Consider the following 25,723-nt stretch of genomic DNA (forward strand, 5'->3'; position numbering starts at 1 on the left):
GAGGGTAACTGTTTCGGTATCAAATATTTCTTTGATCAACAAACAGACCAGTCACACATCAAAATCACAGGGCTGGAAAGCATCTTAAAAGTCATCCAATACTTACCCTCCCCCCCAACCCCACACACACATATACAACAAAGCTTCAGTCAGCATTAAAATATCATTGTTAACTACTGTTAATCTTCATACTTAAATATCTCTAGTATCAGGGAACTCATTTCTAAGTCAACTTTGCTGATTTTTGGTGACCTGTGACTCTAAGAAAGCTTTTTATTGAACTGAGTTTAAAATCTCTTTTCTTGTAGCTTCCACCCATTGTTCTCAGGCCACTCTTAGGGTCTCACAGAACCCAAGTAATCACACTCTAAGGTGGTATTCCTTCAGTTACATGAAGATTGTAATCTTTTCTAACACTTACTTACCCTCTATAGAAGTATACTCATCTAGTCTTTTCTGGAGGCTACACATCTTTAGTTCCTTGAATGACACAGGTTTGTATTCACCATCTTGGATATTCTTTTGTGGACATATCTCATTCCACACACATATAATGAACACTGACATATGCTAGACACTATGCTGAGCCCTCCAAGTACTTATAGAAACGTAAGGGAGTCTGACACATGTCATGTTCTGCAGTGTATGTGAAGAAGTAAGAAGCTCACTGGAGAAGGGGAGGCTAAGACAAAATCCAGGTTTGGTGAAGTATATGGGAAACAGACTGTGTGGGCTCTGGATGGCCAAGGTAGAGAGTTTCGTCTATCAGTGGCAGCCATTGCCTTGTGAGAAACCTAGATTGAGGAACTAATTAACATTTAGAATGTCCACATGCCCATTTAAATTCCACATTGGTATTTCGGTTCTGCATTAATTACTGGCTCCAGCAACACTCCTCAGAGAGGATAAAACTACAAACAGAAGCTGCCAGACTGCCTTCCACCTGTGCATATGGCCTTCCCTCTACATGAAACAGTCTGATATATTGAGAAGGAAGATATAAAGATGGGTAGAGGCATCTAGGGCTCATCTTGTTCTTTGTTCTCCACATTCCATGTTGGACAGTTTATTGGCTCAGCACAACTCTCTGAGAAGGTATGACTTTCCTCATTCTTGGTAATATATCAAAAGGTGCTATTGGATTTCTAGGCTGTGATGGGGAAGAAGTAGCTGCATTCCTGTTACCCTCTCCCGTATTCTCAACGAGATACTCCATAAAATCTTGCAAGAGACCAAGTCTGTAGAACCAAAAAACTGTCAAACTGGCCTCAAAGGAATTTTCTCAATACGAGCATGGTTGAGCCCTGAGCAGAACTGCAGGTGAGGCAGGAGGATGGTGGGAGGTTTTGCTCCCTATACATTACACTGTAGACCCCCTCCTCAAGATATGGGGCTTTGTCATTGAGAAGTCATTCAACTCTGACACTGCTTCTTCTCAGAATCCATGCCTACTACTGATTCTAAGATACACAAGGCCATTTAATTTCATTTGTCTTCTATCCCACACCATGTTATTCCTATTTTGTAACTAAGATCCTCAATAATGAAGCACAACGAAGAATGGAATTGGATAAGTGCTGTGGCAGGTATCTTGGGTATGCAGTTCAGCCTCGCAGGGACAGAGAGGAAAGGCTGTGGGAACTGGCCATTCAGAGTGTTGTATTTTCCAGGCAAGGGAGCAACTACACACTGCTTCAAATTATTGTATTTAGCATTAAGTTTTGCTGAAAAGACTCAGGTGAAAGAGTCATACAGGAGCAAAAAAGCTATCCTTAGTCTAACAAATCTGCTTTACCCCGTTCAAATTTCTCCACATCATAAAGGGCAGCAGACAACGCAGTTAAGCTGGGGTAATTTTTGAGGAGAAAGTGTTATAATCCACAAATTCCTTATGGCCAAGTTGGTGTTCATGTGCAAATGCATCAGAAAGACATTCTCAGTATCCGGGGGCTTCCACATGCCCTGCTTCTAATAAATCACTCAAAGAGCTATTGACTGAGCAATGAATCAAAACAAAGAAATCAAGCATAGAGGAAATGGAATAAAAAGACCCACAGTGAGCATGGAAACTAATTAAATGTAGTGTTAATGCTAAATAATTGCTCTAAATATGTTACAAACAGAAGGTTAATGTAAAAAATAATTACTTAAAGGGAAGATACAGAATTTTAAAAATTAACAATTGTAATCTAGGTCTATAATTTGCTATTATGCCAACAAAAATGAAAAGAGTTGAAGGACTGGTGAGAGTAAGTAAAAAGTCTGCTAATCTTCTCATTTTAGACAGAAGGAAGTAAATAACTACTGTTTTATTTTTGATACTGAGATCCAAAAAGTGTAGCTTTTTAAATACAAAGGCAATCTTCCAATCTGTCATATAAAAAGCCAAAAAAAAAAAAAAAAAACCCCAACAATGTACCTAGAAACGAGGAGGAATCAAAGGAAACTATAAATAAACATGAAAATCAGCAACTATAAAGCAAGGCAGCAAACAAAAACACTACATTTGACGAGGGCAAAAATGCTGCTCTGCTTCCCTGTTAAAAGGAAAAAAAAAAAATAGCTTGGGTCGAAAAAAAAAACACAACAAAAACATAACAGAATTCGGCAAACATATCACTTAAAGATTGAAAACAAAAGATGGGGCAAAGTTATAATAAATTAAAACAACGGAAAGGAAAGCAAAAATGGCCACTGTTCAGGATCACTGTGAGCTAGGGTAAGTAATTTACTACTAACCAATTTAATTGCTCCCCTGAATACATGAAAGTTTCAGTCAGAACAGGGTAAGAGAATTTTAAGATCCAGATATCTGTGTTTTTTTATGGCAATTAGGGATGTTTTATCTGCTTATCAGAGCGGCCAGGTATTCAGCCTTTACAATCAGACTGCCTATAGAAAAATTCCTAGCTGTGTGACTTTAGGCAAGCTATTAAGAGTTAGATTTGATTGACTGATAAGTTAATTAAGGAAACATCTAGCAAGCACATACTATAGGCCAGTCACCTTTCTGGGAGCTAGGAATACAACAGTAAGTCAAACAAAAATTCTTGCTCTTTAGAGTTCACATTCTAGTGAGAAGAGATAAACAAATAAAGAAGTGAAATAATATGTTAAATAATTTACCATTGGTTTAGGAATATAGAGGTCATTCAATGAATGTTCACTGACTAGGATCTACCACCTTTCTGTCAGTTTGTCATACTGTGGTGGTTTGCAGGTTGCTGTGATGCTGGAAGCTATGCCATCAGTATTTCAAATACCAGTATGGACACCCATGGTTTCAGTGGACCTTCTAGACTAAGAGAAGGAATAATGGCCTGATGATCATCTTCTAAAAATCAGCCAATGCAAACCCTATGGATCACAGAATCTTGTCTGGCACTTTGACTAGCTTACTTGGGACATATCATCAAGAGGGACAGATCACTGTTGAGAAAGACATCATGGTTGTGGAGACTAGCCAGAGTGAGGGAAACTCTCAATAAGATGAATTGACACAATGGCCACAGTAAAAGACTCAAACATAGATGGTGAAGGACCAGACAACATTTCATTCCATTACATATGGGGTCGCCATGAGTTGGAGCCCACTTGATGGCAACTAATAATAACATAACAACAACATGATTAGGATGAAGATAAAGACATTTTGTAAACTCTACAGTTATCTACTGTCCCAGGGTTGGTTCTCTAGAGAAGCAAAACCAGTAAAGTGTATAAACTTATATATATATAGAGAGAGAGAAACATATATACAGAGAGAGTAATTTGTATCAAGGAAATGGCACATGCAGTTGTAGAGGTTGGAAAGTCCCAAGTCTGTGGGTCAGGCTGGAGGCTTCTCCTGATTCATGTAGCTGCAAGGACTGGTGCACCCAAGACTGGGAGGTCAGACAGCACAGCTCTCACTCTCAGGCTGTGGAGATCGAAGAATCCCAAGATTGGCAGGCAAGACAGCAGGTAAGCTGCTAGCTCAGGTCCCAGTAACCAGAGGTCAGACAAACAGGAGCCAGCTGCAGGATCCACAGGTAGCAAAAGCCCTCTAACCTTGCCAGGAAGTCCACCTATATTGGATGCAGGCCACACCCCCAAGGAAACTCCCTTTTAACTGACTGGCTACTCAGAGCAGATCCCATCATGGATGAGATTACATCATTATATGACTGCCAAACTACATCATAACTACCAAACAACTGAGGATCACTGCTCAGCCAAGTTGACACACAACCTTAACAATCACATTTATGAATGTGGAATGTTTGACTCTAGCCCTATGAACACTATAGAGATAAACCAGGTATCTGTTCAAGCATGGTGCTCAGGGTCCTTGCAGGCATTTTCATGAAGTGTACGGTGTTCACAGGTATCTGTGTTGGGAATTTTGACCCGATTAGTGACATCTACATTTACTCATTGGTACTTTCTTAGAGATAAACCCATTGCCATCAATTCCTACTCATAGCAACCTTACAGGACAGAAGAGAACTGCTCCATACGGTTTTCAAGGCTGTAATCGTCAGGCGCTCCTTGGAAACTCTATGGGGCAGTTCTACTCCATCCTATAGGGTCACTATGAGTCGGAATCGACTCAAGGGCACTGGGTTTTAATCTTTATAGAAACAGACTTCCACATCTTTCCCCTGTGGAGGAGCTGGTGGGTTTGAACTGCCAACCTGTTGGTTAGCAGCTGAGTTCTTTAACCACTGCACCACCAGGGCTCTTATACATATCAAGGGTTATAGTGTCAGAGCACCATTCTTGGTGCTGAATTCTCACCACCTGTCTTGGTTGAGAATCAGGCCATATTATGACCATTTGTTTTAGATACAGCTGTATTATAGATCTATAGCATCTTAGAGTTAATGGAATTTGAAGTATCATCTAGTCTTATGTAGACCAAAATTCAACAAAGAAATCTCCAATAAAGCATTTTTTGGCAGGGTATTATATAATTATTTCCTTGACCTTTGCAATTCTCTGGAGGAAAAGATAGGAGATTCCATTGTGGAGCAGGTAAAATGACTAAAACTTTTTTCCTTATATTAAGCCAAATTTTGTTTCCTTAACTCTTTCCTCTTGGTCATTTGTATTGATTTTAAGAAATCAAATCTTTCTCTTCCATATTAGCTATTCAGAGAAAATATGAGCGCACCAACTACCCAACCCTGGCCACTTAAGTCATTTCTCACTGAAATGTAACATACTGGCATTTCTTCTACTTCTCGCATGGTTATGATTTCTAGATACCATTCATTCTATTTACTCTGTTCTCTGATGGACAGACTCCTTTTTGCCAATGTCCTCCTTAAAAGAGGGTGTTCAGAACCTAACACTGTGTATCACATGTAGCTAGGTCATGCGTGCTACATTTTCACCTCCCCTCCTGTCTTAAACATTTCCTAAGACGTTATGTCTCAAACAGTCTAAGATGTTTTTCTCACTGTGGGGCCTTCACACAAGCTGTTATTTTACCTGGATCTCTCTTTCCTTCATTCTTTGCAGATTTAGTAACTTCTCATTTTTCAGGACTCAGCTTCAATGTCGCATCCTCTGGGAACTTCCTGGCCTTATTATCTAAGAACCACCCACCAAATGCTCTCTTTCATGTTGCCCCATTCTTCTGCTTTCTGAGACTAGGAATGCTTTTTAATTACAGATGCTTCGTGCAGTACATGCCTCCCTCACTAGACTGAGAGCTGCTCCAGGAGGATAGGAACTCTGTCTTCTTTGTTGCTGTATCCTCCATCCTGAATTCAACACTTAGCACACTTTGGGCACATCATCAGGAAAGACCATTTGCTAGAAATGGACATCAGATTTGGTAAAGTAGAGGGTCAGTTAAAACAAAAGAAACCCTCATTGAGGTGGACTGACACAATAGCTACAATGGACTCAAACATAATTACGATGATGACGAGGGCACAGGACTAGGCATCATTTGGTTCTGCGATACACAAGGCTGCCATGAGTCGGAGCCAACCCAAGGGCAACTAACACAGCTAACAGCATCAACAACAGATACAAGGTACTCGATAATCATTTAATGAATGAATGTGGGCATGAATTGTTTCTTGTTGTCTGAGTCTCAGTTTCCTCACCTCTAAAACTAAAATAATACATACTTCTAATGATAATTTTGAAGATCAAGTGAGAAAAGATCTTGAACAGTGAAAGGCACCAAATAAGTGTTAGTACAGTCTGAATTTCCATTCAGTGTAGCGTGAGAGATGTGGTTCTGAAATGTTTCACCACAGACAGATGAGCCCTGAAGAACCTTCCTCTCATGTTAGTAGTAAGCCTTCTCCTTAGATGTCTCATTTCCCAAGCTCCAGACCCCTGGGCAGCCTTAATTTCCTCCATACTCTCCAAATGGTACCCAGAGTAGCTGTCTGGTTGTAAACAGCGAGTGGGTGCAGTTTTGCATTGTTTCTTTCCTACTCTTTCCGGAATGAGGTCTGCTGAATCTACTGCTCTCTGCACCCCCGCCCCAACAGCCATGATTGTGAAGTTGAAAGGACCATAATTAGCGGTTGGATGCAAAACAAGTGTGGTGAATTCATGCAAATATCCAGCAAAAGCCACCTTTTGTTGGGCAATGCTGTTGTGCATGTTTTATTTATGCAGAGAGAAACCTCTTTCCGTGCTGTATCCTTCCATCATGTGGGGCACATTTAACCTGGGTGATGCCTCCAACAAATACTGAGCTAAATAAGAGAAGCGGGAAGTAGACAGGTGATTCTTCTCTTTCCTTCGTTTCCTCTTCCAGCTCCTGAACTCAACTGCCTCTTGAGAGCAATTGTAAGCCAGATGCTATGTTGAAAGGGTCACCATGTTTGCAGCATAATCATTATAATAGTTCAGATGAGCTGGGTAGGGCCAGGTTAGGGAAAATTCTGTGTCTCTGAGTGAATTGAAAGAAATTATATTTAGTTGTTCCCAAGCACTGTTAAAAGGATTCTTGCACATGGATGGGGCTTCTGTCCTGGCAGTGGCATGGTGGGATGCAAAGGGCTGAGAGCCAGAGCTTAGACAGACTTGGCTTAGAATTCTGGCCATTCCCACCTATGACAACCTGAACAGGCTACTTAACATTTCAAGATGTACAGTGTGATTAATAATTTACCTCCCCAAAATTTGGAGAGAGTGACACAATGCATATAAAAGCATCTGTCACAGTTGTTTTAATATTCGTTCCTTCCCCTTTCCTTTGCTGTTTTCCTGAGGCTCCTCTGTTGGGAGAAGGCTGGAATATCCTTTCCTGACATATCCAAATTATGTTCCTAACTCTGGAGGGCCCCAAGTCCCAGCTGTGTCCCACCTGTTGACTGCCTTGACTCATCTATGACTCTGTTGCTTTATAACCCCGACCCAGGGTTTATTCCTCTTAGCTTAACTTCTCACATGTGGTTTCCAGCCTGACATCTGTGCCTGCTGAATCTTTTGGTACTATGGATCTTGTCTTTTGAGTATGTTCTTGCCCCTCCCAACTCCATTTCCTGATTCTGTTGTTAGTTCAATGACTGTTCACATATCACATGAGAAAAGCTCAGATGGATCAGGGAATGAGGAAACCCAAGGTCAAGTGAGTAGGAGTTAAGACCACATAAGAGGTCTCATGGAAGGCTGGGTCTTAGATAGCCCATCAGGGGGATTATAAGAAAGCTTTTGGATTATTAAGGATAAACTAAGCTAAGCTGTAGTAATAAACAGCCACAAAATAGCAGTGGATTACCAGAAAAAAAAAATGTTTAGTATTCATACATGTCTAAAATTAGTCAGCAAAGGGTCATTCATCATAGAGCAGGTCCTCTGCCCCCACTGCAAAAACCAAACCCACTGCCATCAAGTCAATTCCGACTCATAGAGACCCTAAAGGACAGAGTAGAACTGCCCCAAAGCGTTTCCAAGGCTGTAAATCTTTATGGAAGCAGACTGCCACATCTTCTCCTGCAGTGTCTACTGAGTTTGAACCACTGACATTTCAGTTTGCAACCGAGCACTTTAACCACTGTGCCACCAGAGCTCTCTCTGCCCCCACTAAGTCCCTCCCCATTAGGACCCTCCTAATGGTGGAAATGAGGGAAAACCTCTGAGTTTGGAAACTGGATCCATGGATCTAAGAACTGGCTCCACCATTTATCAGCTATGCGAACTGAATCACTTGCCTGCTAAACCTCAATTTTTCCATCTGTCAAATGGGGATGTGACATGCCTTCCCATGCTCACTGGGACCTTTGTAAAGAGAAGACAATAGGTATGATAACATTTGCAAACTCCTAAGTACCTTTCAAATGAAAATGTAGTTGCTAATATGAGTATGTGTGTGTATATATCATGTATGATATGTATATATACACATACATACATGCACACACATATATCTTTAGTATGGGTGAGAATAAATGTATATATACTTGTGTGTGTGTATGTAGTCAGCTGAAATAAAGTTTTGAAATTAGCACAAGAATCTTATAGGGAGCAAAGGGGATCATTGCACCAGAGACCTAGTACAGGTGATTAACGAAATGGAACATTATATCTACTTCTTGAGCTCATGGGAAGCCAACACAAAAATGGGCATGTGGTAGGCTGGCAGGTATGTATAGCTTCTCTTCCTTGATAAAAGAAGCATATACTGTTTTCATGAGACACTCTGGAAAGGGATTTATCACATATATCCTTACATAAGGCACCCTGAGGAGTTGCCAGTCAATATCATCAAGAACAGTTTTGCAGAAACCCCCAATTAGCCCATTCTACATCAATCCTGTGAAATCTGAGGATAAAATATTAAACCAGAATTTAATGGAGCAATTTACACTCAAAGATCCTGTCCATTTCTTGTGCTATAAAAATGGTGTTACTGCTAGTATGTCTCATAGATTAATGGATTTCAAAGTTTGATTCCCCTCAGCATTTTTTTTTTATTGTACTTTAGATGAAGGTTTACAGAACAAACTAGCTTCTCATTAAACAGTACACATATTGTTTTATGATAGTGGTTAACAACCCCACAACATGTCAACACTGTCCCGTCTCGACCTTGGATTCCCTATTACCAGCTTTCCTGTCCCCTCCTGCCTTCTCCCCTTAGCATTTTTGATGAATATGCCTCGAATAGGGTTTTTCCTGTTGTGAGGATTGGCACTGACCAGCCATGTGACATTAGGCAAGGAATTTCGGCTCTTTGAGTCTGTTTTCTCATTTGGAAAATTCTGATGCCCACAGTATCAGCTTTTATAAGAATGTTTGTAAAGACTAAGTGAGAAAATGCATGAAAAAATTGTTTATCATGGTAGATGGCATGCAATAAACATTCACTGTTAGCTATCATTAGCGACACAATGGTTAAGAGCTTGGTTGCTTACTGAAGGGTCAGCAATTCAAACCCACCAGCCACTCCATGGGAAAAGACCTGGCAATCTGCTCCTGTAAAGATTACAGCCTAGGAAACCCTATGGGACAGTTCTATTCTGTCCTAAAGGGTCACTATGAGTCAGAATCAACTGGACAGTCCCAGCAACAAATCACCATTCTAAGAAACCCTAGTGGTACAACAGTTAAGCACACAGCTGCTAACCAAAAGGTTGGTGGTTCAAACCTACCCAGTGCCTCTATTGAAGAAAGACTTGTGTTCTGCTCCGTAAGGACTATAGCCTAGAAAACCCTATGCGGTAGTTCTACTCTGTCACATGGAGTTGCTATTAGTCAAAACTGACTTGACACCACCCAACAACAACGGCAGCATCATTATTACTGTATCACAGGTAGTGTATATGGTCAGAGTATAAAGATGCACTAAGGAAAGGACAAGCAAGATCTATGGGTACACAAGCTTTTTGAAGGTATAGCTCAAATGAAGAAACGAAATCAGTGTAGTCCAGGGTATGCAGAGACACAGTTGGTACATTGGATGCATGAAGGTGAGAGAAGAGGCAAGTAGAAAAGAGGGACAGTTCTTCTGCAGGCCCTTCCTGAAGGCTGAATTTTGGTGAGGTTCCATCTTTTACACCATGGCCCTCAACTTTGCAAACCAATTACCTCACTTTATCAGGCCACAGAGTTGAGGAAATTCACACGAACCAAATCTACAAGGGACTGATGAAGATCATTGGCAATGGTTTATTTAAACCTGAATTGCTCATTCCTCTCCTCCAAAAACATCCCTCAGTCTTTCCTACCTCAGTAAAGTCTGGGTTGCCCAAAGCACCTCACCTTCTATATCTAATCATCACCAAGTCCTATTGGTTATACATCCTGAGACGATCTCAAAGCAATATGTGTTTCTCATCTCTACTGCCACTACCCTCATCCTGGATACCACCATCTCTTACTTGGGCAACCAAAACAGCCTTCTAACTGGTCTTCCCACATCCACTCTTGCTTGCCTTACACCCATTCTCCAACCACAGCAAGTCTAAGTTGATACTATAAAAAAACCAAAGCCTGTTGCCATCGAGTCAATTCTGACTCTCATAGTGACCCTATGGGATGGAGAAGAACTGCCCCATAGGGTTTCCAAGGAGTGGCTGGTAGATTCGAACTGCTGACCTTTTTGTTAGCAGTCAAGATTTTAACCACCATGTATCCTCTTTTCACGGATGAACAAGCCAAGGCTCAGGGAGGCTAAATTAGCTGATGTACACACCAGAGCAAGAGACTGAGCTGGATTTGAACCTGTGCATGTAAAAATGCAGTTAGATGGTCCTGTGCATTTAGTGCCTGGCTTCATGCTGAGTCATAGCTCCACAAAGTAGCTTTGTAGAGGAATGTGGCTGAACCAATGCCAGCAGGGGTCCCTAAAAGACGCCCAGTCCCCACCCACCCACACTTTCCCTCTTTCTCCCGCCAGTCATGGCCAACCTCAACCCCTGCTCAATCCTGAACACCTGCTAGCACTGCCATTTACATCAACAAATAATGAAGAGCTGTACCAATAAGAATGGAGTCCTGGTGGTGCGGTGAGTTAAGCGTTCAGGTGCTAACCAAACAGTGGGTAGTTTGAACCCACCAGCCTCTCTGCAGTAGAAAGATGTGGAAGTCTACTTCTGTAAAGATTTACAGCCTCGGAAACCCTATGGGGCACTAATAACAATTATCATAACAAATTGGCCTTTGATTACATCTGTCACCTGAGAATTTCAAAGACTTTACAAACATCCGTTAGTAATTACAGCTCAAAGGATTGCTCATGGAGAGCAGGGATCATTAAGGTCAGATAAGTGCTGTACGGGGAGACATGAAGGACGGCTCTGGCTTAGGTGTGTTCAGGCTCAGGAGTTTCCAGTCCCTGATGGAAGGTCTAAGCCCCTCTCCATGAAGCCCCAAAGGAACCACACTTCTAACCTCCCAATTAGGGGATAATCTGTACAGCTGGTCCACAGCATCAATGTCCCGGTGCTGAAGAACAAGAAGACAAAATGTAGTATTCCAAAGGAGCATATAAACTGTTCAAAAAAGAGATCAAACCAGTTGCTATCAAGTAGATTTCAACTCATAGAGACCTCATACGTTTCAGAGTAGAATTCTGCTCCACAGGGTTTTCAATCATTGATTTTTTGGAAGTAGATTGCCAGGCCTTTCTTCTGAGGTGTCTCTGGGTAGATTCAAATTGCCAACTTTTGGGTTAGTGGCTGAGCACCTAACCATTTGCACTACTCAGGGACTACACAGATTGCCCAACTCCCTCGTTTCTGAAGAAAAAGAAACAAATCCAGAGTGGGGAAGTGATCTCCCCAAGGTCAGAGCCAGGGCTCAAACCTAACCTCTCATTCCCATCATTTTTCACTTTGCAAAATTGTGCCATCTGTGGTCATTCTGTCTTCTGTAAGGAAATACAGATGATGATGACAAAAATAATCATTCATTAAGAGCTTGTTCTGTGTCAGTGGGGGCATAAATAGATAAAAAAGATACAGTCTCTGCCCTTGGGGAACCCACAATCCAATGAAAAATACAGAAAAACAAATGTGTTCAATAAACTATGTTAGGAATCACAATGCAGGAATACCTGGTGTACAGGGTCTATCCATAAACCTGGAGATGAAGGAAATGAGGAGGTGCTCAGAAAAGTCTCATAGACAAGATGACATTTGGGCTGAATCTTGGAAGATAAGTGGGTATTTCCTGGGCAGACAATGGGGCAGAGGAGATGGTGTGTTCTGCAAAGGAAGCACCTGGATGAAGGCCCAAAGGTTGGGAACTCTATTATGCATTTGGGGAGGTTTGGTGGGACTGTTTTTGGGATACGGAGAGAAGACCAGAGAGAGACAGAGACTGGGTAATGGGGGCCTTGCATGCCATGCTAAAAGGCATGGAATTTATTCTATTGAAGACAGGGAAAATGATCTCAGCAATAATCCCCATATCAATTTATTACAATAATAAAGCCATGCATATACACTTCTTGGCATTTTTCAGGCACTTTTTTAAAGTGTACAATTTAGTGTTTTTTCATATATTCACAAGGTCATGCAACCATCACCACTATCTAATTTCAAAACTTTTTTTTATCATCACCCTCCAAAAATCCTGTACCCATTAGCTACCATTTCACTCCCCCTCCCGCCTCAGCCCCTGGTAGCCATTAATCTATCTTCTGTCTTTATGAATTTGCCTATTCTGGATATTTCGTATGGATGGTATCATACGATACGTGGACTTTTTGTGTCTGGCTACTTTCATGTAGTATGTTTTCAAGGTTCATCCAGGTTGTGGCATCTATTTGTACTTCTTTCCTTTTTATGGCTGAATAATATTTGGCACAAAATTTTGTTCAACCCAGTGAGATGTGCAAAAACTATTGCCCCATTCTACAGATGAGGAAACTATGATTCAGAAAGATTAAGGAGTTCCCCCAGGGAATTTCCCCAGGGAATTTACCCAAGGTCACTCAACCAATGAGAAACAAAACTCAAACTTGAATGTCTAACTTCATTCATTATTTATGGGATGTTTAACATATGCCAGGCACCACTCCATCAACAAAAAGGATAGGCAAGTCTGTTTTCATGGTCTTTACATTCTGGGGAAACTGGCAATTAGTCAACATGCAAATAACATAATTTCCTATTGTGATATGTAAGAATAGAAAAGATCAACATGATAGAGGGTGACTGGAGCATGTGGCAGCTGACTGGAATCATCAGCGAAGGCATCTTTCAGGAGGTGGCATATAACAGAACCGGAATGATGAGTTTCAATCAGGTGAAGGTATCAAGACAAGGCATTCCAGGCAGAGGGAGCAGCCAATGTAAAGGCCCCAAGGATGAAATAAATTTGGCACGTTTGGAGGTCATAATCCAGACCGGCACGCCTGGAGGGGGAGAGTGGCGAGAAAAGAGTCAGAGGAGATAGCCGTGTTTGCGTGTGCGAGGCACTGAAGGTCAAGGGGAGGCAAGGAATTTTATCCTCAGTCCACTGAGAAGCCATTGAGCAGTTTTAAAGAAGGAGTAGTGTGATCGACATAGGTATTTAAAAGATTGCTCTGGCTAAAAGGAAAGGGAATTAATTACGGGGTCAAGAAAGGCTACAGATAGAGCAGTCAGGAAGCTAGTGCAGTCATCAGGCTAAAGATGGTGGTGGTTTGGACCTGGGTGCTAACAGCAGAGAGCAAAAGAACACAATGTATTCAAGACCAGCAGGACTGCCCCCATAGCATTTTCAAGGAGCGGCTGGTGGATTCGAACTGCCCACCTTTTGGTTAGCAGCCGAGCTCTTAACCACTGTACCACCAGGGCTCCATTCAGAATATAGGAACATATGTATTTTTATCCCTCCTTTAAAAACATGTTAATATGGGAAGTTTCAAACATGTACCAAAGTAAAGAGAATACTAGAATCATCCCTATATGCCTATCACTCCACTTCAACAATTATCAATCCATGGCCAGCCTTGTTTCATCTACACCACAACTCACTCCTTCCTTTCTGCCAAATTTTAACTTCATATTTCAAGATAATTTCAAACTCACAAAAAGCTTTCAAGAATAGTATAAAGAACTTTCATGAACCCTCCTGATTCCCTAATTGCTAACAGTTTACCACATTTGCTTTACCATTCTACCTGTCAATCTATGGCACCTTTACGCCTAAACATTTCAATGTGCGTTTCCTATATGTAACCATAATACTATTAGAAGGAAATTACCAGATGTAACTGTTAGCAAATATACAAACCTATTTAAGTTTTCAAAATTGTCTTAATAATGTCCTAATTTATAGTAAAAAAGAAAAAAAATCCAGGATCACAAGTTACATTTAGTTGTCATATCTCTTTAGATTCCTTGTTATCTAAAGCAGTTCCTAAGTCTTTCCTTAGATTTTATGATCTTGACTCTTCTGAAGAGTGTTAACGTTAGGTGCCCTTGAGTAGGCTCTGACTCACAGAAACCTTATGTATAACAGAACATTGCCTGATCCCGTGCCATCCCCACAATTGTTAATGTTTGAGCCAGTTGCGGCAGCCACTGTGTCAATCCATCTCATTGAGGGTCTCCCTCTTTTTTTCGCTGACCCTCCACTTTACCAACAGGCCAGTCATTTTCTACAATGTCCTTGTGTTGGGTTTGTCTCAGGTTACCTCATGGTTAGATTCAGATTATGCATTTTTGGCAGAAATACCACACAAGTGATGTTGAGTTCTTCTCAGTGCTTTTTCTCGGGAGGCACTCGATGGCAATATGTCCCAAATTTATAGTGGTGATTAATTTTGATCACTTAAGGTGCTATGTTCTAAGGCATTCCAGGGTGGCACAAATGGTTAAGCACTTGACTACTAACCCAAAGGTTGGTGGTTCAAACTCACCCAGAAGCACCTTGGAAAAAAGGCCTGGTGATCTGCTTCCAAAAGGTCACAGCCATGAGAACCTTACGGAGCACAGTTCTACTCTGAAACACAGGAGGTCACCATGAGTTGGCATCAACTTGACAGCAACTGGTCAGTACTCCATTATGTACCTTAGTTTATCTAATTACTCTCATGTACAGGTATATATGTTGCTTCCAATATTTTAAACTGCAAATATTGCTACAATAAAGGAATTGATGGAATGTGTGTCTTCAGGGTAAATTCCCAGAAGGGGGATTATTGGGTCAAAAGGTGGACAAATACATAGCTAAAGTGGATACTGCTAACTTCCCTTCTATTAGAGTTGAACCAATTACACTTCCATCCAGCAATGTGTCAAAGAGCCCTGGTGGTGCAGTGGTTACGCCTCAGCTGCTAACCAAAAGGTCGATGATTCGAACTCACCAGCAGCAGCAACATGGTAGAAAGATGTGGCAGTCAGCTTCCATAAAGATTTACGGTCTTGGAACCCTATGGGGCAGTTCTACTCTGTCGCACAAGGTTGCTATGAGTCAACATCAACTTGATAGCAATAGTTTTTTTTTTTTTTTTGGTCCAGCAATGTGTCAGACTGTTTGGCTCCTCACAGCCTTGCCAACAGTTTGTGTCATCAAACTTTCAGTCTTCCCAAACTAATAGGTAAGATATTCGACAGTGCTCCTCAGTCTAGGTCTAATTACTTTTTCTTATGATAAGTTGACAACTTTTCATATATTTAAGGGGTATTGTTATATAACTTTGTTAATTACCTGTTTATGTCTTTGGCCCAATTTTCTATCAAGTTTTAAAAATCTTCTTTCTCTCAATTTTTAGAAGTTCTTTATATATCAAGGATATTAATCCTTTATTTATGATGCAGTTTTTGCCAACTGCATTCATACATGTTACAGTTTTTACCAGTTTGTTATTTATCTTTTGAATTTATTTATAGTGGTTTTGCCACGCCCAATATATATATATACATATAATCAAATACATGTTTTTTGTTTTCATTTGTTGCATCCAAATCTTCTCAAAGTTAAAAAGCCTTTCGCTGCACCTAGATTAAATCATCCATATTTTCTTCAGGTACTTGTAGAGTTTCATTTTTACATTTAGATCTCTGATGTTTCGCCTACATTTTTGTATGTGGTGTTAAGTATGGATCTAATTTTATCTTTTTTTCCCAAATATCTATCTAGTTGTCCTAGCAACATTTATTAAAAGTCCGTCTTTCCCAATAATTTCAGATGCCACCTTTCTCATATTTGACATTTCCATGTATTCCTAGATCTTTTTTCTAGATTTTGCATTGTATTCCACTGGCTTGTTTGTCTATATATGCACCAGTACTACACTGTTGTAACTATAAAGGCTCTATGATTTAATAGAAAGACCATTGGTAGTGCAAAGGTTAAAGGTTCGGCTGCTAACCAAAAGGTTGGTGGTTCAAACCCACCAGCTGCTCCGTGGAAGAAAGATGTGGCAGCCTGCTTCCGTAAAGATTTACAGCCTTGGAAATCCTATGGAGCAGTTCGACTCTGTCCGATAGGGTTGCTATGAGTCGGCATTGACTCAACAGCAATGGATTAATGGATTTAGGCTTTAATATCTGGTAGGGCAAGTCCCCTACCTAGATTTACTTTTTCAATGTTTCCCTAGCTATTCTTACATGTTCGTTTTTTCATATAAACGTCAATGACAACTTGACAAGCTTCATAAAAAGCCTATTAGTATTTTTACTGGGATTACATTAAATTTATACATTACTTAGGGTGGACTGACATCTCTAAGATGTTGAATTATCCTTCCTGAGAACAGGGGATGTCTTTTTATTTGTTCAAGTCTACTTTTGTATCTTTCAGGGATGTTGTAAAGTTTCCCTCATATAGGATTTGCACATTCTTGTTAAGTTTATTCCTAAGTATTTAATCTTTACTGCCATTATAAATGAGGTTTTGCTACCATTATGTCTTCTGATTATTGGTTTATATATGGAGACTATTGATTTTTGGATATTAATTTTATATCCTGCTACCTACCTTACTGAACTGAATTCTCTTACTTCAGTTTATCTTATCATTGATTCTCTGGGGGTTTTCAGATACACTGTTATATCATCTGTAAACAGAGAAAGTTTACATTTTCTTTTCTAATTTGTATGCATCTAGTTGAGTTCCCTTGCCCAACTGCAATGTGGAGACAGAAGGCATCCTAGCCTTGTTCTCGATTTTAATGCTGTGATTTTACTGGATCCTCATTGAGTAAGATGCTGATTTTAAGACTAAGTTATATATATTTTTATTTTATTTTGAAATATTAATCAATTCCTATTTTCTTGAGTTTAAAAAAAACAGGCATATTGAATTTTGTCAAAACGCTTTTTCAGTATTAACAGATCTTATAACATGCTTTTTCTCCCTTGATCTATTAATGTGGTCTATTATATGAATTAATTTAATATTATATAAATAAATGAATGCATTTCCTGACACTGAATCAACCTTCTGTTTCTGGAATACATTTTGCTTGGCATTTTATGTTTCTAAGGCAGTGCTGGACTCTGTTTACTAATATGTTATTCAATAGTTCTGCCTACTGGAAAGTAAAACTGGCCTATAATCTTCCCTTATTTTGGTATTCTCTTTATAAAGTTCAAGTTATGTTTATTTCATAAAGAGAAACAGCAAATTGTCCTTCGTTTTATATGCTGTGGAACAATCTATGGAACTTTGGTACTATCCTGTATTTAAAGTATTGGTAGAAATTGCCTGTGAAAACATCTGGGCATAATGCTTTTTTTATGGGGTAGTTCCTTGATAACTTTCTCTGTTTCTTCTATGGAAATCAATCTAAGTTTCTGTCTCTAATATTATCCCATTTGTTTCTAAAACTCTCCCATTTGGCTCTTTTCCCCTTCACTATACAATCTCCCAAGGACACTTCTCCCTTTTTCAGAGTCTTCTCCCTCATAAGTGATACCTATTAAAGACTACCACCTTGAATTATATGTGCTTTTAAGTTCTTTCCCTCTATTCATTTCTTGATCTACCAAGAATAGTTTTAGCCTTTTCACACATAGCATGGACTTGGACTTTCTGGAGATCATTTTAGATCAGTCTCACACCCTCTCCTAGCTCACCTCTTCTCTTGTCCACATTGTTTTCTGTACAGCCCTTGCCGTCGACAAAGGCTTCTGTTGAGTGCCTTAGCGATAGGTCACTTAGATTTGGTGCTTACTTTTCTGCTAACAAATGCTATGAAGTTTTGGGGGTTCTCTGTTTTTCAATTATGCTGAGGTTGTGGATCTTGTATCTTTTTTTTTTTTTTTAACTTTTTTGTTTTTGAAGGGTGTGTGGGGAGATTTGGTGTTAGGTGGTTACCTTTGCCCTCAACTACTCCGAGTCAACAAGAATTGATGATGGATTAATTGTGGAGGATGATAGAAGGATGACTCCTAAGTTTTTTACTTAACTAAGTAGATAATGTTAACATTTACTGCTTGGAGAAAACTAGTGGTGGATAGGTTTGGAGTGGAAGGGAGGGGTCACATTTGCTTTTGAGGTTTGTATATGAGACCATAAAGAATTCAAGTAGACAGGTGGATATATGAGCCAAGATCTCAGTAATATTAAAGTTAGAAATAAAAATATAGGAGTTCTAAGGATTTAATATTTAAAACCTTGTGACTGAATGTAATATCCTGGTGAGTTAGGATAGAGATGGAAGAGGACATAAGACCAAGCCCCAGGTCGCTCCAATGTTTGGAAGTCAAGCAAAGGATAAAGATCTAGCAAAACATGGATAAGGATCAGACAGTGAGGTAGGAGAAAAACAGGTCTAGTGGAGTGACCCAAAACCCAAGAGAAGGGAATGCATCAAGGAGGGAGTAATTAGTTGCAACTAATGGAAACCCTGGTGGCATAGTGGTTAAGTGTTAGGGCTACTAACAAAAAGGTCGGCAGTTCGAATCCACCAGGCACTCCTTGGAAACTCTATGGGGCGGAGATGGGGACAGAGGAGTAACTATTAGAGTTGACCATGTGAAAGTCTTCGATGACCCATGATGAAAGCAATCTGATTAAAGTGAGTTCCAGAGAGTTGGTGAGGTGAGGCAATGAAGTCAGCACCTAGAGAAAGAACACTTTGGAGAAGGCCTTCAGAGCTTCAGCTTAACTGTAAATTCTCTGAATTGGGCTGTATGTTACTTGGGGTCTTCCTCCCCTAGAGTCTGGCACAGGACACTGGCTATTGCCTAATGTCTTCCAGGAAGATATAATGAGTTGGTGGTAAACACCTGTTCAGCTAGAAGAATGTGTCACCATTAGCCAGCTATCCTGAACCCTCCAGCACACATGTTTCTTTAGCAAGCTAGAGTTCAGATATCACTCTGGCCCTGTTACCCCTTAAAAGGCATTCCTCATTCATCTTTCCCAAATGATAAGCCTGCCGTGTTACCTAGTTCTAATGGTTCTGGGCTGCTCAAAGTTTCTAGAGTCTATCTGCTTCGCTTTTCCACCACAGACCTTCTGATTGCTCAGGGTCCTGTTTCAAGTCAAAATAGAATTTCTTTTCATCACAAACTGCCTAGCCGGTTTCCCAAAACAAAGCTGCATTCCAATGTCATTGTGTGGCTGTGGAGCAAGCCAAGAAAGCAGGGGATCTAATCTCAATGGCAATGGGGTATGTGACTACAGATGTCTCAGAAAAACAGGCCACTTGCTTAAAAGTTGCTTGTATTTTAGCCTGGCTTACTACCTGTGTAACCTTAGGAAAAAATTATTTAATCTCTTCTCATTGGAAAAAAATGGGCATTGTGGTATTCATCTCACAGCCTTGATATAAGAGTGAAAAGAAAATATGCAAAGTAGGTACTTTAACAAAAGAGAACTCTCCTTTTTATTTCCTTGGTGTTTCTTTCAGGGACTGACACATGATAAGTGGGTGAACCATACGGAGGCCAAACAACAGCTTAGGGATCTGTGCAAGAGAAGAGAGCCGACAGGAGTGGGGTACAGGGAGACCAGACAGAACCATGTACTGAGGCCAGGGGAAGACCCAGTATGTGTCCAACCAGAGGCACCTCAGAAGAAAGGTCTGGCAATCTACTTCCAAAAAAGCAGCCATCAAAAAACCTGTGGAGCACAGTTATACTCTGACACACACGGTGCTGCTATGAGTCAGACTCAACTCGATGGCAAATTTTTTTTTTTTTTGACAGATTTACAAGTCTGGAGTAGAAGTGGGATGTAAGTGAGGTTAAAATGATGGGAAAAGAATTTGTATTGTACTGCCCTAGCATATATTACAGACCTGGACATAGGGTACAGTAGAGATAGAACAGAAAACACATCAAATTTTCTTCCTTTCCCCAAAGCCTTATGCAGTCTTAGCACAAAGGAAGTATACACTGCACATTTGTTGAACTGATTTGGGGATGTTGGGTATCTGCACACTGCCCAGACCTCTCATATCACAGGCTGCAGAGTATCTGGTACGTTCCTGACTTGCTTGCTGACAATTCAATCACCCAGAAGGTCAAGAGAGTGACTCGGGGCTTTGTTATTCTGTACCTAATTCGAACCAACAAAGATAAATTGGTTAAGGAATTAAAGGTGTCAGGAACTTAGGAGAAAGCGAACATGTCAGCATCGTGTTTGTGAAAGCCAGGAAGAGTGAAGCATAATCAGACATGTATTCTAGATACAGAAAACAGACTGTGGTGCTAGGAGATGGGTTGTTTTCAAGCGTGAAACCAGAAGGGAGGATGACTCTGAGGAGGATTAGGAAGTTTTTACAGATCACCCAGTAAGCTAGAGAAAGACAGTGGGATAATCCGCTGCAGCCACCTAGCATTCCTTTTAACGTGATCACATTTTAAAGAGGACATTCTCAAAGAAGGTAGGTTAGGGTTCACCTCTGCAGAGAGAAAGTGACCCAGAGGGATGATGAAGGAGGCTTCTGGGGTGCTGGTAATGCCCCCCTACCCCCGCCAAGAATCCCGCCGGTCATAGGGGTGTGTTCACTTTGTGAAAAATATGTCCAACCATATTTAAGATCACTACACTTGTCTGCATGTATACTTCAAACCAACTATACGACAATTATTAAGTACCTTTCCTTCAGGACTTACACTTTCAATGTTTAACTTTGCATATAGCCTAGAGTTTTACATGCTAGTTTACACATCTGAGATTGTAATTTTTTTTAATTGTACCTTGCTTTATTCATTTAATGAGATTTTATGAGTGCTACTCCATGTTATTACGTGGCCCTCCTCAAAATCATTTTTGTTCACAGCTTCATAATATTCCACTGTATGCACAGACCACAACTTAATCATCCCTTATGGTTAAACAGATACAACGCTCCTAATTTTCACTTTTATAAACAAACTGGAATCGGCATCTTCGTGTATGAAGTTTCTTGTACATTTAAGATTATTCCATGGGAACAGAGTATTTGATACAGACAGAAGAGAACTGACTCTCTTTGAAATCTAGATACGTATTCACAAATCACCACTAGCAACACTGACTTCATCAAACCTTTCCCGCTGCTATGTTAAAGGACCATGCACAGAACTGGCAAGTTTTCTATTATTTTGCAAATCTTTTGTCTTTGTATAAATTTGGAGTTCCTTCTGACCATCTCTAGTCTCTTGACACCTCCCTCATTCTATACAATTTCACCATGATAGTCACTGTGACACTACAAAGTCATCTGCAGGCCTGCTTTGGTTCTCTGGAAGTTATACTTTAAGTATCTCAGGTTTCAGTTCATTGGTCTTTTAAGCCAAAACACAGGAATAGAAGCCAAGAGAGTTGAAGAACTTAGCCCCTTCTCCAAACATGAAAAAAAAAAACTAATTTGCTCATTTGCAAGGCTTAACTCATTTGTGGCTTCAGTTTTGGCATCACACATACAGAGTTCTTTATTTGTATATTTGTTCCCGGTCATTTTTCCTTCTTTCCATCTTCTTGGTATGTTCTTTTTAAAAAAAAAAAAAAAAAAAAAAACTTTTTCTTGAATTACTCACATACTTCAAACTTCATATAAGCAATTCTTATGACTATTTCATATATATGAACCATTATTTGTCATGTTCTTTCAACACTTCTACGCTTTCCATTTTATAAAAAGAAAAAAATAAAAATTTATTTAAAACAATTGTTTATTTTAAAAATGAGCACTTTCCGGCATAAAAAAGAAAGGAAAGGAAACACTTGTTCCAAAGAACAAGCTGTGTCAACTTAACCGTCTTTCTTTGAGAGTTCTACAGTATCTGAAATGAATTTGGCCCTATTCTCAAGCTATTTTTGTGGAAAAATACAGTAGCAGGATATGAGTAAATAAGCAGTTAGAGAAATTACTAACTGGTTAGATAACCAAACCATAATGATAAACGCCAACAGGAAGGAGTCTAGTACATGCCACAGGGATCTACCCTTGACATTTTCTAGCTCCCAATTTTTAGTAATATTTCAAAGAAATTAGAAAAAATTAAGGTCCAGTAATTTTCAGACGGTAAAGAATATGACAGGCTGTAGCAAGCAGATCACTCAAAGAAGATGGAAGTCAATAGTGGTAAATACAAGACTCTGTATTTGGACTCCAGAAATACAACCACACTTATATATGCAGAATCAAGCCTGTGGCAAAGATATTTGGTGGTAAAGAGGGATTTGATGGTACACTCATTGCGATCACTGAAAAGCTGGAGTACTGGCTATGTTAATAGAAGTGCAGTATGAGTAAGGAAAAGAGTGATAATCTAGCTAAGCAAAACTGCATGTACAGTGTTCCTTCCCATTCTGGTCACAGCACGTTACAAGGGACAATCTGGAGGATGCCCCAGGATGAGTACCTAGGATGGTTCAAAGGACTTGAACACTTATCATAGGAGGAAATGTTGAAGAAGAACAAGGTTAGCAGAAACTGAGAACCATCTTTCGATATTCAGAAATCCATCCTAAACAATGAAGAGTAGACTTTCTGTGCACTTGAGAACAGAATCAACGCCATTGTGGATAATTAGTCATATTTGCGTTCAATAGAAGTGACAATATCTAACATTCAGAGTGTGCACAAACAGAATAGACTCTGCTATACACATTACCATTTCTTCTCTACTTCTGGGTACATGAAAAATTCCATTTCCCCACTTAAGTTAGGCATGGCCATGTGACTGATTCTAGCCAATGAAACGTATGTAGAAGTTATGCTTTCAATCCAAAGCATTTAAATACCAATGTCTGACCCTTCGGGCTTCTCTTCCCCTGCCTCTGTGAAACCTGAAGCCTTCTGCTAACATGGTGGTATCAGCCTGGGTCGCTGAGTGACTACAGTGATTAGAGTATCACACATCCCTCACCCCCAACCTTACACAACACTGGACATGTAGTTAGAGTGCAAAAATAAACTTTTGCTGGTTTTAGACACGGAAGTTTGAGGGTTTTATTACTGCAGCATAATCTTCCCTATCCTGACTAACTCAAGTGCCTTTAAGATGCAGTGTTTCCTTGTTACTGAGCATCAGCAAGACATTCATTGGATTCTTAAGTTTTGTGACTCACATACTTGCATTTTTCGCCTTTCATTTTCATTGCTACACTGCATTCAGGCTGTTGCTGAGGGTATAATTTTGCCAGCTGGTTCCAGGACCTCCTGAGAAATGGGTCCCAATAAACTAAGCTACAATGATTCCTCCTCCTAAGCTCATTCTTCTGTAACTCCACTGCATGCCCAGCACGATCACAAATGTATGGATCCTGTCCACTTGGGGAACAACCAACAATAACTAGATAGTTGACCCAGCAAAGACTATTGCCACAGACACACATCATCCAGGAAGCCAGTGAGGCTCACTAGAGGTCTTAGGGCCAAAGTGAGATTCTGAACATGAATTTTGCAGTTTTATTTTTATATATTCATATTGTCTGGGTTTTTGCCAAGTGTCCACTCATTTGCAACAGTTTCCCTAGAGTTTCTCTGGGATCATCTGTTAACCCACACAACTGAATGAAGCACACTGCATGCCACAGTATCCCAAAAAAGTGTTACTGTTAAAATTGTTCTGTGATGGGCAGTATCCCATATGTTTATAAAGTGGTTCGGTCTGGGGTTCAGGTTTATGAAGTGGTGAAAAACAGGAAGTGAAAGGAACAAAGTTTATAGGTAGCCTGAGAAGAAATGAATAAAAGTAAAAACTGATTCCAGTGTGGAAAAAATGGAGGAGAAATTTTAAATTATAATTACAAATATATACACATGCATATATATTCAAAAAATGTTCTTTATGTAACAAACCAAACTCACAACTAATTAACTGGAGTCTCGTTTTTGTTGTTCACAGGAGACCAAAATCAACTGTGTGCGTCTGGCTACCAAAGGTATGTTGGCATGTCTTTGTCCATCTTCAGTCATTTAAGTATTTCCCTATTTAGCCACACACCAAAAGTTCAGACAATGACTAAAAACAACATTAATGAATTGCTGTTCTCACTGTGGTCATTCGCATCTAAACCATAATCCTGGGATACAGACTAAGAGCACAATACCTGAACCATACAGTAAGAGCTCAAAACATATTTGTTGGATGGATGGATGGATGGATGGACGGGTGGGCGGGCGGACGGACGGACGGACAGAGTAGTACATTAACCAGTGGAATGACGAAGGTAAAATTTACTCAGATTTTCTTCTGCTATATATTTTCAGTGTGTTTGAATCTATGTTTATGTGTGTATTTTTCTTTAAGCATGTCCATTAGACCCATCTTCTAGGTTTTGTACTTTATTCAATTGGTACATGGCTTTCAAAAATGAAGTGATTAGTGCTGAAGCCTTTAATAATGAGAAAACAAACACTGCATTGTTATGTATTTGGCATTTTCAACACTTACCCCCAAAACTAAGGCAGCATTGTTCAGGCTCATCACTTTTGTTTTCCAAATTATAATTGAATTGCCTGGCTCTTTCAATTGGTACATGTTTCTGCTTATTACTCTTTAAAAAAAAAAAATCAATGAACAGTTTGTTATCATTTAACCTATTACGAGGTTGAATGGTTAGAAATCAGGTTTACCTTTTTGTTATGGTATTGGTATTTTAAACATACACACACCAAAACTGGGAGATTCTATTTTGTTCCCTGCATTTATTGTCAGCATACATAATTTCATAATTTGCTTCCAATGAGTTGAAAATTATAAATATAGTAGACATATAATTATAGATACAAATTATAGACAAAGGCAATTACCTAAGTACGCATGTATGTGAATATACACACACACACAAGAACATACACACAGAGGAAAACACACATACATATGGGGGATGGAAAAAGAGAGAATATGCACCAAGACTTATGAAACATAACTTTTATAACTGAAGAAAATCAGACCAATATGTAGGCAAAAAAGGGAAGGGGCAGGAGGAAGAAGACAAAAGCTCGTGGTGACTAAGAACTTACTGTAATTTCACATCGATCCTGAGTGGTGGACATGTCCCTAACTTGTTCCATCTCAGGAATTCAGGGTACTGGAAGGAAAGAGATAAAATACTCTTTGTGAGGGAAGAAGGACTGATGACCTGCAAAGAGAATGACACAAATCACAGACCTTGGCTGACTTTTCCACTGGAGAAAACAGATAATCTAGAAGGACAAACACCATCAATTGGGCAGCACCAGGGCTCTAGACAGTAAACAGGACAGCTGGGTATTTATGGCATCTACCTTAAAGTGACAGCAGGGAGAGGGAAGGAGCATTTCGGTAGTGTGGAAACTTCCAGAGAAACCTTCTTCACCATGACAGTGCTCCATGACTCCCTTCTAGCTTTTGACCTCTAGACAGGGGTGAGCTAATGTGACTGGTCTGCTCTCCATGGT

The 25,723-nt window shown here is 39.9% G+C and overlaps 1 protein-coding gene across 3 annotated transcripts in view; it reads left to right on the forward strand.

Annotated features, from left to right (window-relative positions):
- PTPRT (protein tyrosine phosphatase receptor type T) overlaps positions 1-25,723 on the forward strand; it is a 1,296,550-nt gene that overhangs the window by 1,037,318 nt on the left and 233,509 nt on the right. For all 3 annotated transcript variants that reach the window (XM_049868705.1, XM_049868707.1, XM_049868708.1), the window contains exon 13: positions 24,186-24,222. In XM_049868705.1, the coding sequence (XP_049724662.1) occupies positions 24,186-24,222 (37 nt within the window). The remainder of the gene's footprint in view (positions 1-24,185; positions 24,223-25,723) is intronic.

This window comes from Elephas maximus, chromosome 25 (genome assembly GCF_024166365.1).
Source record: "Elephas maximus indicus isolate mEleMax1 chromosome 25, mEleMax1 primary haplotype, whole genome shotgun sequence".
Taxonomy (NCBI): Eukaryota; Metazoa; Chordata; class Mammalia; order Proboscidea; family Elephantidae; genus Elephas; species Elephas maximus.